The sequence below is a fragment of the Oncorhynchus kisutch genome, linkage group LG7 (genome assembly GCF_002021735.2).
Source record: "Oncorhynchus kisutch isolate 150728-3 linkage group LG7, Okis_V2, whole genome shotgun sequence".
NCBI classification, from domain to species: Eukaryota; Metazoa; Chordata; class Actinopteri; order Salmoniformes; family Salmonidae; genus Oncorhynchus; species Oncorhynchus kisutch.
Window position 1 is genome coordinate 42,345,645 of NC_034180.2, and position 17,942 is coordinate 42,363,586.

Consider the following 17,942-nt stretch of genomic DNA (forward strand, 5'->3'; position numbering starts at 1 on the left):
TCTCTCTCTCTCTCTCTCTATCCCCATCTCTCTCTCTCTCTCTCTCTCCCTCCCCATCTCTCTCTCTCTCCCCATCTCTCTCTCTCTCTCCATCTCTCTCTCCCTCCCCCATCTCTCTCTCTCTCTCCCCATCTCTCTCCTCTCTCTCTCTCCTCCCCATCTCTCTCTCTCTCCCCATCTCTCTCTCCTCTCTCATCTCTATCTCCCTCCCCCACTCCTCTCTCTCCCATCGCTATCCTCGCTCCATCTCTCTCTCTCCAATTCTCCTCTCTTCCTCTCCCCCATCTTCGCTCTCTCTCCCCATATTCTCTCTCTCTCTCCCCATCTCTCTCGCTATTCTCCCCATTTCTCTCTCTCTCCCTCTCCCTCTCTCTCTCCCATTCTCTCTGTCCCCATCTCTCTCTCTTCTCCTCTCCCCCTCTCTCTCTCTCTCTCTCTCTCTCTCTCTCCCCATTCTCTCTCTCTCTCCCCCATCTCTCTCTCTCTCCACATCTTCTCTCTCTCTCCCCCATCTCTCTCTCTCTCCCCCATCTCATCTCTCCCCCATCTCTCTCTCTCTCTCTCTCTCTCCCCATTCTCTCTCTCTCCCCCCATCTCTCTCTCTCCCCATCTCTCTCTCACAGACCCAGTCCTAGAACAGAGAAGGTAAGCAGTGACACAGTAGCAGTGACACAGTATTGATTTGAATGGGAGTTGTTCATATGGCTCCTCATTGTGCAATGTGAATGTATGCATGGAGGTTCACTCTGCTTTCCCTTCTGTCTCTCTGTGTGTGTGTGTAGTGTGAGGCTGTGGACTCTGTCTCTGTGCGTGTTGAAGATAGATGTCCTTCACGCAGCTCAGGTAAGTGTGTGTGTGTTTGACCTGTCCAATCAGCCAGTTAGGTGTCAGTGAACCGTTGAAGTTTGGTTGAGGACGCTGGAGAGGTTCTTAAGAGGCAGCTGACCTGTCAATTATTAAACAGGACATTTACAACTATACCCTTTTCCTCAACTCTCTCTCTGTCTCTCTTTCTGTTTCTCTCCCTCTCTCCCACTTTCTGTCTCTCTCTCTCTTCCACTTTCTGTCTCTCTTTCTGTTTCTCTCCCTCTCTCCCACTTTCTGTCTCTCTCTCCCACTTTCTGTCTCTCTCTCGCTCCCACTTTCTCTCTCTCTCGCTCCCACTTTCTGTCTCTCTCTCGCTCCCACTTTCTGTCTCTCTCTCTCTCCCACTTTCTGTCTCTCTCTCTCTCCCACTTTCTGTCTCTCTCTCTCTCCCACTTTCTGTCTCTTTCTGTTTCTCTCCCTCTCTCCCACTTTCTGTCTCTCTCTCTCTCCCACTTTCTGTCTCTCTTTCTGTTTCTCTCCCTCTCTCCCACTTTCTGTCTCTCTCTCTCCCACCTTCTGTCTCTCTCTCAATCCCACTTTCTCTCTCTCTCGCTCCCACTTTCTGTCTCTCTCTCGCTCCCACTTTCTGTCTCTCTCTCGCTCCCACTTTCTGTCTCTCTCTCGCTCCCACTTTCTGTCTCTCTCTCTCTCCCACTTTCTGTCTCTCTCGCTCTCTCCCACTTTCTGTCTCTTTCTCTCTTTGTCTTTCTCTCTCACTCTCTCCTTCACTCTCTCTCCCTCTCTCGCTCTCTTGAAATAGATTCTATCACGTGTGTGTGTGTGTAGTCCCAAGTGTGTTACCTGTCTATACACACAGACATGTAGTCCCAGGTGTGTTACCTGCCTGTACACACAGACATGTAGTCCCAGGTGTGTTACCTGTCTATACACACAGACATGTAGTCCCTGTTGTGTTACCTGCCTGTACACACAGACACAGACATGTAGTCCCAGCTGTGTTACCTGCCTATACACACAGACATGTAGTCCCAGGTGTGTGACCTCTCTGTTCTATCATGGCCTGGTTTCACTTCCACAACCCAGGCGTGACTACAAACAAACACACACACTTAAGTTAGAACGCTCAACGTCAGTGTTCCGGAGGCTGGATTAGTGAGGAGAGTATATCTCAGGCTCCCTCTTTTTTACGGATCTGATAAAGATTTTCACATTGAATAAATATTTGGATCTGAGGGACAACTTGTCCTAGCTCTGTTTCCATTTGAGTGAAGTGGACGAGGAAGTGTGTCTCTGTATGTGTGTGTCTCTATAGTGGACATGAGATCGAGGGAGTAGACAGGAAATGAGATGTGTTCCAATGACATCAAGTACCCTATAAAACAGCAGCTAAAAGAGGAAGGGGTTGTGAAGAAGATGTTTAGGAGGTGTATTGATGCTGAGGACCAGTGATTCCCTCTCAGTTACTGATATAGGTTACACAGTGGCTCTTCTGGAGACTAGATTAATCTGCAGAGGGTGTGGATGTTTAGGGGACTGTAAAGGGAGAGGTTGGGGTGGGGGGGCTTGTAACACTTTTCCCATGTTGCTCTCTATCATTGGTCGGTTAGTTGGTTGTGCATCAGTGATGGAGGAGGACCATAGAGTAACAGACTCCACCCTCTCCCAGAGCATCTACCCAATCAAACCAGCTGCTGCCCTGATGAACAGCCTTTGCTTTAATGACTTTGCAGCTCTGGACGTGGCACAGAACAGCAGAGACTCCGAGAGAATTGAGGGTTTCCATAGAGACCGTCTTATTGACAGCTCCCTCGCCAAAGGGGAGGAGAGGGAGGGCAGGGCTGAGTTCACAGACTCTCGGAGTGAAGGAACAGGACAGCAGACGGAGAGAGAGATGGAACACACCACTCAGGAAGGATACGCGGGGCCTGACCCTCCTATAGATGGGGAAATGAGCCGATCCAAACCTGAGGAGCGGCTGAGAGGAGAGGAAGAACAGGACGAGGTGGCAGAGGAGGAGAAGGATAGTGACGTGTGTTTTAAAGCTCTAGAGGAGATCTCAGTCTTGGCAGTGAAGGAGCAGCTCACACTGAAGGAGGTGCTGCAGGAGGAGGACCAGATTGAGGAGCTGTGCGAGGAGTATGTTCAGGAAGAAGACATGTTTGTTGTGGAGATTATCAGAGATGGAGCTGCGTCTCTCGATGGCCTGGCCAAACTCATCACAGTGGAGGTGAGTGGGAGAGAAACTGTCTGGGTAACCCTCCCTGGGACTGTTGTCCAGTGACACACACTGTTGCTGATTATCTGAACAAAGGGATTTTATTGTTCTGTGCATGATTGTGTGTTTGAGAAGTCTGACATAACCTGTCTTAATGCCAACTCATCACTTCTCTACGCAGCTAGAGCCTAATGGCATTATATAGCCATTTTGTTGGAAATTAGTGTTTCCCTAGGCAGTGTGTTGGAGTGAAATATGGCTACTCAGAGGAGTGGTCCATAAACCAGGTCTGGCTGTTACACTAAGAGAAACTTTTACACACAGATGTGAGTTTTCTGACCATCTGGCTACCCAACCCCCCCCCCCCCCCTCTCTCTCCCATCCTGTTGTGAGGTAGTATATCAGAGTGAAGAGTGTTATGGATGAGGTGTCTTCCTGTGTGAGGAGACAGAGGGTAAGAGTCAGTCATTAGCACGCAGACAGTTTTAGGTTCTCCGAGTGGGGGTTGACGCTCATTTACTGCCTTTCTATACAATTAAAAACCGTTTTGGAGAACAATAAAAATGACCCCAGCCATTATCACCTTGGCTGCTGTAGGTTCATTCAAACATCCTATTAGCTATACCATTTTATTTGTATCTTTCTTTAACTAGGCAAATCAGTTAAAAACAAATTCTTATTTATAATGACGGCCTAGGAACAGTGGGTTAACTTCCTTGTTCAGGGGCAGAACCACAGATTTGTACCTTGTCAGCTGGGGGATTCGATCTTGCAACCTTTCGGCTACTAGTCCAATGCTCTAACCACCAGGATACCTGCCACCCCATTGTAATGTTGTACCCCTGCAATGGGGGGGGGAAATATGATCAGTTATTCACACTGACACGTAGCATTGATGAAAACGTATGACATTTTAATGTAGGCGTACAGGGAAGATGATCATATTGAAACAGTTCCTAACTTGTTTGATAAGATTAGTACGGATTCTGTCATGGAACCACTTAACTTCTCTCTGCTTGCTTCCTCCCTCTGGTTTTCCCCTGCCTCAGCAATGTCACCAATGTCTAGACACAGCGGGAGTCGCAGGACTGTGTCGCCACCAGCCTGTGTTGCGAGAGTGAACCGTTTGAATGTGCTGCTCAGAAGGAAAATCCAGGAGACGCAGGCAAACATAACGAACAATCCATTGTTCATGATTCCACTTGTTTGTTAAAAGAGTAAAGTTGCCCAACAAAAAAACAAGTAATGTTGCTTAAACTGAAGGAGAACTAACAGTCACTGACAACCAAAACCAGTGTGGTTTTAGGAGGGGTTCTGAAAGGGGGGTGTCCCCAGAAAGTTGACTAGCAACAACAACTGGAACGTAACACACCTACCAGGAGCACCAACTACATTTACCCAAGATAAAAAAATTGAAACTTAATGACAGGAAACTAAAAAAAATGTTGCTAAGTGAAATCAGGAAAATCAGATAAAGGATTATTTGTCTAAAACTCAAACTAAGGCGCCAACTAAAGGTGTTAACCCTCCGCATCTATCAAGACAACTGGAGCACTGGGCCAGCACAGGTGTAACACATACTGACTAACGAGGTGACACCACTTGGTGCGTCTATGTGCTAACGAGCTATATGTCCAACCTCAAAAAACATACATGGAAAAACCAAAGCCTGTAACATGGAGGTAGGTGCGATTAGGTCAATAATAGGCGTTCTGAGCTTTAATCAACGCTGTGAGTAATATTTCGATGTTGACCAGTAATAGATTTTCTTTGTGTACAAAATATACACTGAGTGTAGAAAACATTAGGAACAGCTGCTCTTTCCATGACATAGACTGACCAGGTGAATCCAGATGAAAGCTATGATCCCTTACTGATGTCACTTGTTAAATCCACTTCAATCAGTGTAGATGAAGGGGAGGAAACAGGTTAGAGAAAGATGTTTAAGCCTTGAGACAGGTGTTGTGTGCGTGTGCCATTCAGAGGGTGAACCAGCAGGACAAAATATTTGCGTGTCTTTGAACGGGGTATGGTAGTTGGTGCCAGGAGCACCAGTTTGTGTCAAGAACTGCAACGCTGCTGGGTTTTTCACACCTGTGTGTTTCAAGAATGCTCTACCACCCAAAGGACATCCAGCCAACTTAAGTCAACATGGGCCAGCATCCCTGTGGAACGCTTTGGACACCTTGCAGAGTCCCCAAGTAATTGAGGCTGTTCTGAGGGCAAAAGACTCAATATTAGGAAGGTGTTCTTAATGTTTTGTTTTGTGAATTTGACCACCTTTTCTCCCCAATTTCGTAGTATCCAATTGTTAGTAGTTACTATCTTGTCTTATCGCTACAACTCCCATACGGGCTCAGGAGAGACGAAGGTCGAAAGCCACGTGTCCTCCGAAACACAACCCAACCTTCTTTAACACAGCGCGCATCCAACCCGGAAGCCAGCCGCACCAATGTGTCGGAGGAAACACCTGGAGACCTGGTTAGTGCGCACTGCGCCCGGCCTGCCACAGGAGTTGCTAGTGTGCGATGAGACAAGGATATCCCTACCGGTATTCGAGTCAAAATTAAGAGGTTGACATAGGAGCAGTGTACGCTGACACCTAGTGGGGATACCTTGTCTGCTCTTTGTCGTATGCATACACAACACTGCCCCCTTGTGTGTGTACTGTATGTATTTGTATTTATTATGGATCCCCATTACTCTTCCTGGCGTCCAGCAAAATTAAGGCAGTTTATACAATTTTAAAACATTACAATACATTCACAGATTTCACAACACACTGTGTGCCCTCAGGCCCCTACTCCACCACTACCACATATCTACAGTAATAAATCCATGTGCATGTATAGTGTGTATGTTATTGTGTGTATGCATGTGTCTGTGCCAGTGTTTGTGTTGCTTCACAGTCCCCGCTGTTCCATAAGGTGTATTTGATGTTATTTTAAATTTTATTTTACTGCTTGAGTCAGTTACTTGATGTTGAATAGAGTTCCATGTAGCCATGGCTCTATGTAGTTCTGAGCGCCTCCCATAGTCTGTTCTGGACTTGGGGACTGTGAAGAGACCTCTTGTGGCATGTCTTGTGGGGTATGCATGGGTGTCCGAGCTGTGTGCCAGTAGTTTAGACAAACAGCTCGGTGCAGTCAAATCAAATTTTAAATTAAATTAATTTATATAGCCCTTCTTACATCAACTGATATCTCAAAGTGCTGTACAGAAACCCAGCCTAAAACCACAAACAGCAAGCAATGCAGGTGTAGAAGCACAGTGGCTAGGAAAAACTCCCTAGAAAGGCCAAAACCTAGGAAGAAACCTAGAGAGGAAGCAGGCTATGAGGGGTGGCCAGTCCTCTTCTGGCTGTGCCGGGTGGAGATTATAACAGAACATGGCCAAGATGTTCAAATGTTCATAAATGACCAGCATGGTCAAATAATAATAATCACAGTAGTTGTCGAGGGTGCAGCAAGTCAGCACCTCAGGAGTAAATGTAAGTTGGCTTTTCATAGCCGATCATTAGGAGTATCTCTACTAGAGGTCGACCGATTATGATTTTTCAACACCGATACCGATTATTGGAGGACCAAAAAAGCCGATACCGATTAATCGACCGATTTAAAAAATAATAATAATAATAAAAAATATATATATATATATATATATTTTATTTGTAATAATGACAATTACAACAATACTGAATGAACACTTATTTTAACTTAATATAATACATCAATAAAATCAATTTAGCCTCAAGTAAATAATAAAACATGTTCAATTTGGTTTAAATAATGCAAAAACAAAGTGTTGGAGAAGAAAGTAAAAGTGCAATATGTGCCATGTAAGAAAGCTAACGTTTAAGTTCCTTGCTCAGAATATGAGAACATATGAAACCTGGTGGTTCCTTTTAACATGAGTCTTCAATATTCCCAGGTAAGACGATTTAGGTTGTAGTTATTATAGGAATTATAGGACTATTTCCCTCTATACCATTTGTATTTCATTAACCTTTGACTATTGGATGTTCTTATAGGCACTTCAGTATTGCCAGTGAAACAGTATAGCTTCCGTCCCTCTAGTTAGCGCGCGCTAACTAGCTAGCCATTTCACTTCGGTTACACCAGCCTCATCTTGGGAGTTGATAGGTTTGAAGTCATAAACAGCGTAATGCTTGACGCACAACGAAGAGCTGCTGGCAAAACGCACGAAAGTGCTGTTTGAATGAATGTTTACGCGCCTTCTTTTGCCTACCACCGCTCAGTCAAATACTTGTATGCTCAGTCAGATTATATGCAACGCAGGACACGCTAGATAATATCTAGTAATATCATCAACCATGTGTAGTTAACTAGTGATTATGATTGATCGTTTTTTATAAGATAAGTTTAATGCTAGCTAGCAACTTACCTTGGCTTACTGCATTCGCGTAACAGGCAGACTCCTTGTGGAGTGCAACAAGAGAGAGGCAGGTCGTTATTGCGTTGGACTAGTTAACTGTAAGGCTGCAAGATTGGATCCCCCGAGCTGACAAGGTGAAAATCTGTCGTTCTGCCTGGACAAGGCAGTTAACCCACTGTTCCTAGGCCGTCATTGAAAATAAGAATGTGGTCTTAACTGACTTGCCTAGTTCAATAAAGGTATACATTTTTGTTTTGAAATGTAAAAATATATATATATCGGTGTCCCAAATTACTAATAAATAATTGGCCATTCCGATTAATCGGTCGACCTCTAATCTCTACCGCTCCTGCTGTCTCTAGAGAGTTGAAAACAGCAGGTCTGGGACAGGTAGCACGTCCGGTGAACAGGTCAGGGTTCCATAGCCGCAGGCAGAACAGTTGAAACTGGAGCAGCAGCACGGCCAGGTGGACTGGGGACAGCAAGGAGTCATCATGCCAGGTAGTCCTGAGGCATGGTCCTAGGGCTCAGGTCCTCCGAGAGAGAGAAAGAAAGAGAGCATCAGAGAGAGCATACTTACATTCACACAGGACACTGGATAAGACAGGAGAAGTACTCCAGTACACCAACATGTCAATACCTCTCACAAACACAAGTAGTGATGAAGTCAATCTCTCCTCCACTTTCAGCCAGGAGAGATTGACATTTATATTATTAATATTAGCTCTCAGTGTACATCCAAGGGCCAGCCATGCTGCCCTGTACTGAGCCAATTACAATTTTCCTAAGTCTTTTTTTTGTGGCACCTGACCACACGACTGAACAGTAGTCCAGGTGCAACAAAACTAGGGCCTGTAGGACCTGCCTTGTTGACAGTGCTGTCAAGAAGGTAGAAACTAGAGCCTGTAGGACCTGCCTTGTTGACAGTGCTGTCAACAAGGTAGAGCAGCGCCTTATCATGGACAGACTTCTCCCCATCTTAGCTACTGTTGTATCAATATGTTTTGACCATGACAGTTTACAATCCAGGGTTACTCCAAGCAGTTTAGTCACCTCAACTTGCTCAACTTCCACATTATTTATTACAAGATTTAGTTGAGGGTTAAGGTTTAGTGAGTGTTTTAGTTTTAGAAATAATTAGGGCTAACTTATTCCTTGCCACCCACTCTGAAACTAACTGCAGCTCTTTAAGGGTTGCAGTCATTTCAGTCGCTGTAGTAGCTGACGTGTATAGTGTTGAGTCATCCGCATACATAGAAACTCTGGCTTTACTCAGTCAGTGGCATGTCGTTAGTAAAAACAGCCCCCACAATCATTTTATCATCATTTTCTCTCAGCCAATCATCAATCATTTGTGTAAGTGCTGTGCTTGTTGGGTGTCCTTCCCTATAAGCATGCTGAAAGTTTGTTGTCAATTTGTTTACTGTAAAATAGCATTGTATCTTGTCAAACACAATTTTCCCCAGAAGTTTACTAAGGGTTGGTAACAGTCTGATTGGTCGGTTATTTGAGCCAGTAAAGCGGGCTTTAGGTAGTGGAATGACTTTTAGGCTTAAATTGAAGATGTGGCAAATAGGAGTGGCAATATCATCTGCTATTATCCTCAGTCATTTTCCATCCAGATTGTCAGACCCCGGTGGCTTGTGATTGTTGATAGACAACAATCATTTTTTCACCTCTTTCACACGGACTTTACGGAATTAAAAAGTACAATTCTTGTATTTCATAGTTTGGTCTGATATACTTGGATGTGTAGCGTCAGCGTTTGTTGCTGGCATGTCATCCCTAAGTGTTCTTATCTTGCCAATTAAAAAGTAATTGAAGTAGTTTGCAATATCAGTGGGCTATGTGGTGAATGAGCCATCTGATTCAATGAATGAAGTAGCCGAGTTGGCTTTTTTCCCCAAAATTTAATTTAAGGTGCCCCAATGCATTTTACTATCATTCTTTATATAATGTATCTTTGTTTCATAGTGTAGTTTATTTTTATGTAGTTTAGTCACATGATTTCTTAATTTGCAGTACGTTTGCCAATCAGTTGGGCTGCCAGACTTAATTGCCACCTTTTGTCTCATCCCTCTCAACTGTACAATTTTTCAATTCCTCATCAATCCAAGGGGATTTACAGCAATTTTATTAATGAATGCGTGCTTATTAGTAACTGGAATAAGTCGTTTCATAAATGCTTCAAGTGCAGTGTCTGTTTGCTCCTCATTACACACCACAGACCAGCAAATATTCTTTACATCATCAACATATGAATCACTACAAAACTTATTGTGTTTTATGTGTGTATCCATATATGTCAGCTGTATGTGTCTATTGTGTACAGAATATTTATGGCGTGTGTGTATGATGTGTATGCTAACCAGTTGACCTAGCACTGACCCTCTGACCTCCAGATGACCCCTGCCCCTAGCCTGGTGTCCATCCTGAAGAGGAGGAGGAGTGTGTGTGTGGAGAATGTGTGTGTTGCTCCCTCCTCGGTCCCGCACAAACATCCTGCTAAGCGCAGGGTCCGCTTCAAAGTACCTGATGACGGCTTTGACCAGGGTGAGGGTGTGTTTGAGTCAGTGTACATATGCCCAACAATGGCTATAATCAAGTGTATGTGTGTCTGCATTCTTACTATGTCACCCTCTCCCCATCTTCTCTCTTCTCCAGACAAGAAACGGTTCAATAAAGCTCAGTTAATAGACATCTAAACGTGTTGCTCTTCCCTCCTCCAGACCAGGTGGGCGGAGACTCGTGCCTGCTCCTCTTCCTGCTCTGCCTGGTTACCGTGGTGATCAGCCTGGGAGGCACTGCCCTCTACTGTGCTCTGGGCAACACCCACTCCACCGTCTGCACCGACTTTTCTCGGAACGCGGACTTCTACCTCGCACAGCTGCATCGTGGAATGGATCAGCTCCGACACTGGCTGACCCCTGGGTTTTAGCTGACCCCCAAGGAGGAGAGAAGTTAGGAGATGAAGGAGAGGAAGGAGAATCCCTTGTTTTGCAAGGTGGATACTCTCCTTTCTCCAACTTGGACAGGATTTCTCTCCATGTCCTCCCGTTTTCCTCTCTCTCTCTCTTTCACTGGCTGGCCAGTTAATGTGTGTGATGGGAGAGCGAGTGATGGAAGGTGTATGTGATACTAGTAGCCTGCAACCACACTAACAGCAGCCTAAGACATCTGCAGCGCTGCCTAGTAGAACTAGTAGGACTGACATAGGACCTGTAATATACTGGACTACCTATAGATTTTAACTATACACTACTGGACATAGAGCGACTCTGTGTCAGCACAGAGGAAGGGATAGACTGGGCTAGACTCATTACCACTTAGCTCGGATCCGCTCACTACCATATGGAGACGTCTGGATCCTTCAGGCATGGACAACACCGCTCACATGTGCAAACAAGAAGCGGCCAGTCAGCCTTTTTAAGAAACCACCTCGGCTCTTTGTTTATGGACTCCATTTTGTATCTCAACTGCACTTTGAATGTGAACAATTGTGCTCTGGTCAGAAACATGAAATAATGTCTTAAAAAATATTATATTAATGAACGTTTTGTTTTAATGAAACAAATTAGACTTTTCTTTATGTTCCTCACTGTTGAAGATTCTTACGGAGTGTGTCAGGGTGTTTCTTTGGGCTGAAGTTAGAAGTTGCTCCTAACCACAGATCTGAGATCAAATCTTAACCTTATCCTCAACCAGAAGGGGGAGGAAATGTCTGACTCTGTATCAGTAGTAAGGGCCAACTTCTACAACTTCTGTTTCAGGGTGTCTGGGATTATTGGGTTGTTTTTGGGGTACAGATTGTGGCGTTGGCCCTTGATGGCCCTCAATGACCATATATGCAACATGGACAAGAAAGCAATACGTCTGTAATCGTGTTCAAGAATGTTTAGCGCCCTAAGGGTCAGGTCGGTACTAGAAGAGGAATATCTGTTTAGCTGAGAATTGTCTTTGCTCAGGCATGTGTGTATTTATCTTTATTGTGAAATAATTATGGGCATGATCAGTATTACACCGAGTGCATTACCTCCTGCGATCAATGGACTTTGGATTTGGATCAATGGATTTGGATCAATGGATTTTTACTTATTATAATTTTTGTGCTCATTGTTATTTCTTTTATTTCACGCTTTTTATTAGTCTATTTAATCTGTTTTACTGTCTGTCAGTCGGCGGTATGTTTTAGTTTTGTCTGGCGTTCAGTAGACGTGTCACAGTGGCTCCTATGATAATGTAATGATGATGTAGTCGGCTGGGCAGTGACTCTTAGGCTGCATCCCAACAGTCTAAAGTGTTTTCCTCTTCTTGTCTCCTCTCTTTCATCTCCTCTTATCTGAAAACACAAGACAGGTGAAACAAACTGCAAATATTCAGAACTGTATTCAAATGGACAATATAGATATGCAATTTGCTTTCGTCTTTCAAGGTTCTTTCAGAGGGGGGAAGATGAAGGAGAAGAGACGAGGGGAGGATGCCACATTAGAGTATTGAGATGCAGCCTTGGTTTTAAAATGATTTGCACGTGTCTGGCTGGTCCAGATGACTCTGTCTTACTGTTTGGATCTGAAGTATTTATATCATATCTGCACGTGGGGAGAGAAAAAAATGACCTTCTGTTGTTTTTCTCGTTTTGGCTTGATGTGGTTATCGTTGGTTGTTATTTTCCCTTGTTTTGTTCTTGAAGACTATGTTTTGAAAAAGAGGAGTCTCTTTCCAAGGCTCACCAGTTAAAGAATGCCAGTTGGAAAAGTCAGAACAGAAGCGGAACAGTCTCCATTTTCAACTTTTCATCTCTGTGTATGATGACATGTGAAGACGATTAGCTAATGTGTGTCATTGTGGCCAATGCTGCGTTCAGAACCAAGTGGGAAGGTGGAAATTACCAGTTGTGAATTTGTAATTGTGAGTTTGATGCTTTCACTTGCTTTGAACTTGTTGAGAAACGCTGATTTGCTTAAGGCAAACAAGCTGGGTCAAACAAACTAAAAGTATAGCTATCATGCTTGTAAACAAATTCTAGTATATTATATAGTATATTAATAGATTGCTTTTTACAAATAATGTTTTGTTGCATTTAACTACCGAAAATGCTGTTATCGAGATAATAATTTCCTTAGTAGGTGACGTTCAGCATGTGGGAGAAGTCGGTGCTCAGGGATGATAGTTTCTCACTAGTAATTACAAGTTGGAGGGCCCGGTCATATATGGTAAGCATTTTACTACACCCGCCATAACATCTGCTAAATATGTGTATGTGTATGTGACCAATAAAATTGGATTTGATTTGAATACCACCTTCCCACTTAGTTATGAACACAGCATCAAATCTTTCTTTGCAGTCTGTGAAGAAAACAATGGGCAAGTTTGTTTTGCATGGCCTGGTACCCCGGATGGGTGGAGTTTGTTCATTTGAACCATTCCATTGGCACTAAGAGAAATCTCTACCCACCTGGGGCACTGGGCGAAATGAAACTCATCCATTGGTCAAGTTTGTTTTGCATGGCCTTGTGCCCCGGTGGGTGGCGTTTTCTCATTTTAAACCATTCCATTGGTCCTTAAGTGAAATCTCTACCTACAAAGTGCACCGGGCTTTGCAAAACAAATCACCATTGAGAGGGATGACTGTGGTGAGTACCTTTTAAACACCTGTTTCTCTCTGTTGATTGGTTAATAAACCTCACTGTGGGGACTGATCTGACACAATTGTACTCGGTTGTTATTCCAGCTATTAAGTTTGTAAATTGTTAGAAAGTTGTTCATCACAATAGTCTGATAAAGACTGTTACCAAATGCAAAGAGAAACTCTTTAAAGAAACGCTTCTGAATGATACCTTTTTAGGTCGCTAGGGGCAGCCTTGAACCACATTGGAGAGCCTCCCTCACACAGTGCCTTCAGAAACAATTCACACCCCTTAACTTTTTGTTCTTACAAAGTGGAATTAAAATAGATGATTATTATACATTTTTAATGGAAAATAAACACTAATTTATCTTGATTCGATTAAGTATTCAACCCTCTAAGTTAATGCATGTTAGAATCAACTTTGGCAGTGATTACAGCTGGGTCTCTTAAGAGCTTTGCACACCATGATTGTAGAATATTCGCCCATAATTGTAAAAAAAATATTCAAGCTCTCTTGAAAGACTATTATTGTAGCAGTACAAATACACAATTACTTATATTTCTGACTCTGTGCCTTAAGAAGAGTTGGTTGTTGATCATTGCTCAACAGCAGCCATAGATTTTAAGTGCATTTAAGACAAAACTGTAACTGGACCACTCAGGAACATGTTCTCTTGGTAAACAACTTCCGTGTACCCTATATTTGGCCTGATGTTTTAGGTAATTGTCCCAGTGAAAGGTGAATTTGTAGCCCAATGTCTGTTGGAAAGCAGACTGAACCTAGTTTTCCTCTAGGGTTTTGCCTGTTTTTTTTATCCCCCAAAAAAACGTGTGTGTGTGGTGGACTGTCATTACAATTTCTTCAGGGGAACCTGGTAAAATGAAGGTTGTAGTGTACATAGCCACTGGATGTGTCTGAATGCACTGTCAGCATGCAGCCAAAGTTACTAACCACTTTTGGAGCCAACTAGTGCTCTCCCAAATCGTATCCTGATGTCGACAGCAGATGAATTGTATTCATAACATGGCTAACTTAGCTATCTAATATACATTTTGAAATAAGTTATATTAAGTGGCTAGCTAACTAGCTTTAGCAATGTTGGGAGGTCAATACTGAAAGCTAGCTAGCTAATCAGCTGAGCTAGCAAACAATGTAACAAAAGTATAATTTCGTATTTGAAAACAGGTTCTGCATTTCAGGAACCATAGTAGCAAGTACCCCTGGTGTACTGTTCAATTATTTAGCCATTTAAAAATATATATTTTTGGATGAAAACTCTATAAACTCTGTAATGCCCTCCAATGGCTTTCATGTGTTTCAACGAAATACATAATTGTAGATGAATCACACTCCTGCATGAAACCGATGTTAATTTACAACTTTTGCAACAAAAAAAATGGTCTAGCTATGTTTCCATAAACGTGTCCATTTTTTTATATATTTTTTTACATTTTAAGTTTGCATATAGAAAATAAATGTTCAAATTGTCTGCTTCGGCGCATTTCCATGTAATTATCTTCTGTCGATAAAAAAACTGCTGGACTTAACGACGTTAAAAAAAAACTCTGAACCCCTTATTAACCAGGTCGCTACTTTTACCCCCTTCCTTCCGGAGAGCGTGTCCCCATGCTTCAAGTCCCTCACGTGTACACGCCTTTCCCATGACCACCCATGTTCCACCCCACTTCTGACATCAATATAGCGAATTCGGCGGGTAGCCCTGACCAGGGGCCTGTTGCACAAAACTAGGATAAGGGATTAAGCCAGGATATCTTGGTGATCCTGGCTCAATTGATCCGTAATCCGGTTGCACTAAAGATGGATAGGGGGCAGGAGGATATGTTATGGTATAAATTACCATGGAGATTTATTCTGTGGAGCTAGCCTGCTCCAGACCAGGCTAAATTCCAGGATCTATTTAATCTCATCCCTAATGTCAGTCAGCAGTCACCACAAATGGAAACCAATAGTTATTTCACTGCTCACTATACATTGTTATCACATAACTAGACCCACTGTTATTATTTAAACGTTTGTGATCATTAATTTCAATGATTTTGGATAAAAAATGATTTTTAGATGTTGCTATCATTAGATAATTTACAGTTTCCCATAAACTATAAGGCTATATATAAAATGATAGAATATTAGGGCCACAGAGGGGGAAAAAAACAAGTCATATTGTAACCAGTTGTTTTAAAGGAGGACAGTTGTTAAAATGACAGATGTGGGGCATTTCGTGAAATTGTACTTCAGTATGGTTTCATAAACAAAGACATGCTGATGTGCCAGAATATTAAGTATCACATTGTCATAAGTATCAAAACTGTAAAAACAATATGTAGCTTTTCTGCAGAAAGAACCAGCCTCATAAATTTATGACTTTATCCTTTTTCTTCAGTGTGGCCCTAGTACTCTGTCATATAAACAAATACACATTCCATATGAATATAAAAACAATGTGTAACATTATGTTCCTTTATTGAATAAGGACAAAACAAAGCAGGTAAACCATCAGCTCCTTTCGAAACTGAAGTCACAGTGACTCTACAAGATGGAAAGCACAGAATCCAAGCATATTATACAAAATGATACATACACATTCAAAGGTCTGTATATAACACACCCTGCATGTCTGCACACTAAAATAAATGCAGGACAAATCCATACACATCAACTGAACAGACAAATGAATGGATGCAGTAGCCTCCCTGCAGCCTTGTATTACACACAGTATACCGCACAAACATCATAAGAGGCCAAATTCGTCAAAAAACGAACCCAAAAAAACCCAAATTCCTCTGCCACCGCAGGACATATTTAACCAAAATTGAAAGCACACATACTAACTAAAATAATTCAACACATATTGGTCCCTCAGCAGCCGACCACTGTCGTCATCAGGGAAGATTGCCGGATTGTCCCAGTCCATGGCTGGTGGCACTCTGGGGGCCCTCTCCTTCCTCAGGCAGGCCACATTGTGGAGGACAGCACAAGCCACAGTAATATCACATGCCCTAACAGGGCTGACCCTTAATTTGTGAAGGCAGTGAAAGCGTGCCTTCAAGAGGCCAAAGGTCATTTCAACTCTGGCCCTGGTCCTGGCATGGGCATGGTTGTAGGCCTGCTGTGCTTCCTGGGGGTCTGTGAAAGGTGTCAGGAGAAAAGGCTGGCAGCCATACCCCCTGTCTCCCAGCAACACACCAGAGAATTCACCTGTCAACACAAAATCTCATCATTACTACCTCATAAACACAGTGATATTCTTGACACAGCCATGATGGTTATAAATAGGGGTTGTGTGGCTTACCTTGTGATAGGCACTGATAGATTTCAGAGGCCCGAAAGATTCTGGAGTCATGGACTGAGCCAGGCCATTTTGCCACAACATTGCTGATCACACAGTCAGCATTGCAGACCATCTGAAATCATAAGATGAGGAATATTACACCAATCAATGCACATCACTGGCAATGCAGAGTGTTCGTCAATGGACAATATCAAAAAGTTATGTTCACCTGAACATTAATGCTGTGAAAGGATTTCCTATTCACAAAATCGGCCTCATGGGCACCTGAGGGGGCTTTTATCCTTATGTGTGTGCAGTCCACTGCACCAATGACATTGGGGAAACCTGTCACACAAAGTAATGAGTATCCTACTATGTGTTAACAGTTGTCCTGTAATTTGTAGATCCTCTTACCTGCAATCCTATAGAACTCCTCTTTGATGTCACAGAGTCTTCTGTGGCCAGGGAAGGAGATGAAGACATCTGCTAATGCTTTGATAGCCAGACACACACTCCTTATTGTGCGGCAAATTGTGGCCTTGTTCAGCTGTTCTGCATCCCCCACTGAGTACAGGAAGGCTCCACTAGCAAAAAAGCGCAAGGCCACACAAACCATTTGCTCCACACTCAGTGCATGGCTCCGTGCAGTGCGGTGCTTAATCCTGGGACCCAGTAGTCTGCATAGATACCTGATGCCATCTGCAGAAAACCTGTATCTTTCATATAGATGGTCATCAGGGAAGGCCAGTGGGTCCAACCGGTCCCTGAAGACCCTTTCTCGCCTGAAGGCTCTCCTCAGCACAAGTGCTTCTTCATCCACCACATCTCGCACGAATGGGCATGCCATTGTCAGAGCAGAAAGGAACACACAATTTTGGGCCTTCATATAGGCTAGTGGCCACACCTGGTGCTGGGGGGGTGGGCAAAAGAGGGCGATGCCTTATAACGATGACTTGGTTGTGCTGATTGCTGGGAAAATAAAATAAAAAACTTAGAAAGATGCCACCGTCCTGTGTGCTCACAATAAGAGCTCATATGTCATGGCTCACTTGACTTTACGAGAATATACCTAATTTTTATTTTGAGCTGTGTCATCTTCTTGGAGCTGGGGGAGGAAAGAAAAATAATGATTAATACATTTGTGTTACAGTTAGCATACAGTGTACATTGAAGGCATATCTCACCTCCCTCTCAAGTTTTTTTATTTCAAGGTCCAGTTTCCTAATTGTCCTCTTTTTTATTTCGAACTCCAGTGCAAGATTTTCCATATTTTTCTTCTTGTACTGAATGTCTATGTCTGCCAGTTCTATTTGGCACCGGAGGTGGCTGCCATACAACTTTCTGATAGCTTGTGAGCTCTGTGAACACAATACAATTAGCGCAGCTGGAATTTGGCAGGATGTGGTGTCCTTTTATTAATACGCACTATGTTGCCAGGCTGGTTTTCCCACTGTATAGCATCTGGGTCCTGTAAAAGAAATTAGATTTTTTGATTTTGATGAGGACTCCTCACCATTGTAGAGTAAATAGTACTTTCACAGTCTTAACATGATACCTCATGCCTTCTGGAATCCAGAGAGATGGT

General features: G+C 43.2%; 1 protein-coding gene across 2 annotated transcripts; it reads left to right on the forward strand.

Moving 5' to 3' along the window:
- Positions 1-524: 524 nt before the first annotated feature.
- Positions 525-13,147, forward strand: LOC116374705 (consortin). 2 transcript variants are annotated; one of them, XM_031829120.1, is made up of 5 exons: positions 525-645; positions 783-843; positions 2,436-3,055; positions 9,841-9,991; positions 10,168-13,147. In XM_031829120.1, the coding sequence occupies exons 3-5, from the start codon at positions 2,453-2,455 to the stop codon at positions 10,374-10,376; spliced, it is 963 nt and encodes a 320-aa protein (XP_031684980.1). In that variant the 5' UTR covers positions 525-645; positions 783-843; positions 2,436-2,452; the 3' UTR covers positions 10,377-13,147. The 2 variants fall into 2 exon arrangements, with proteins under 2 accessions (XP_031684980.1, XP_031684981.1); XM_031829121.1 differs by having other exon boundaries at positions 2,559-3,055.
- Positions 13,148-17,942: the final 4,795 nt, after the last annotated feature.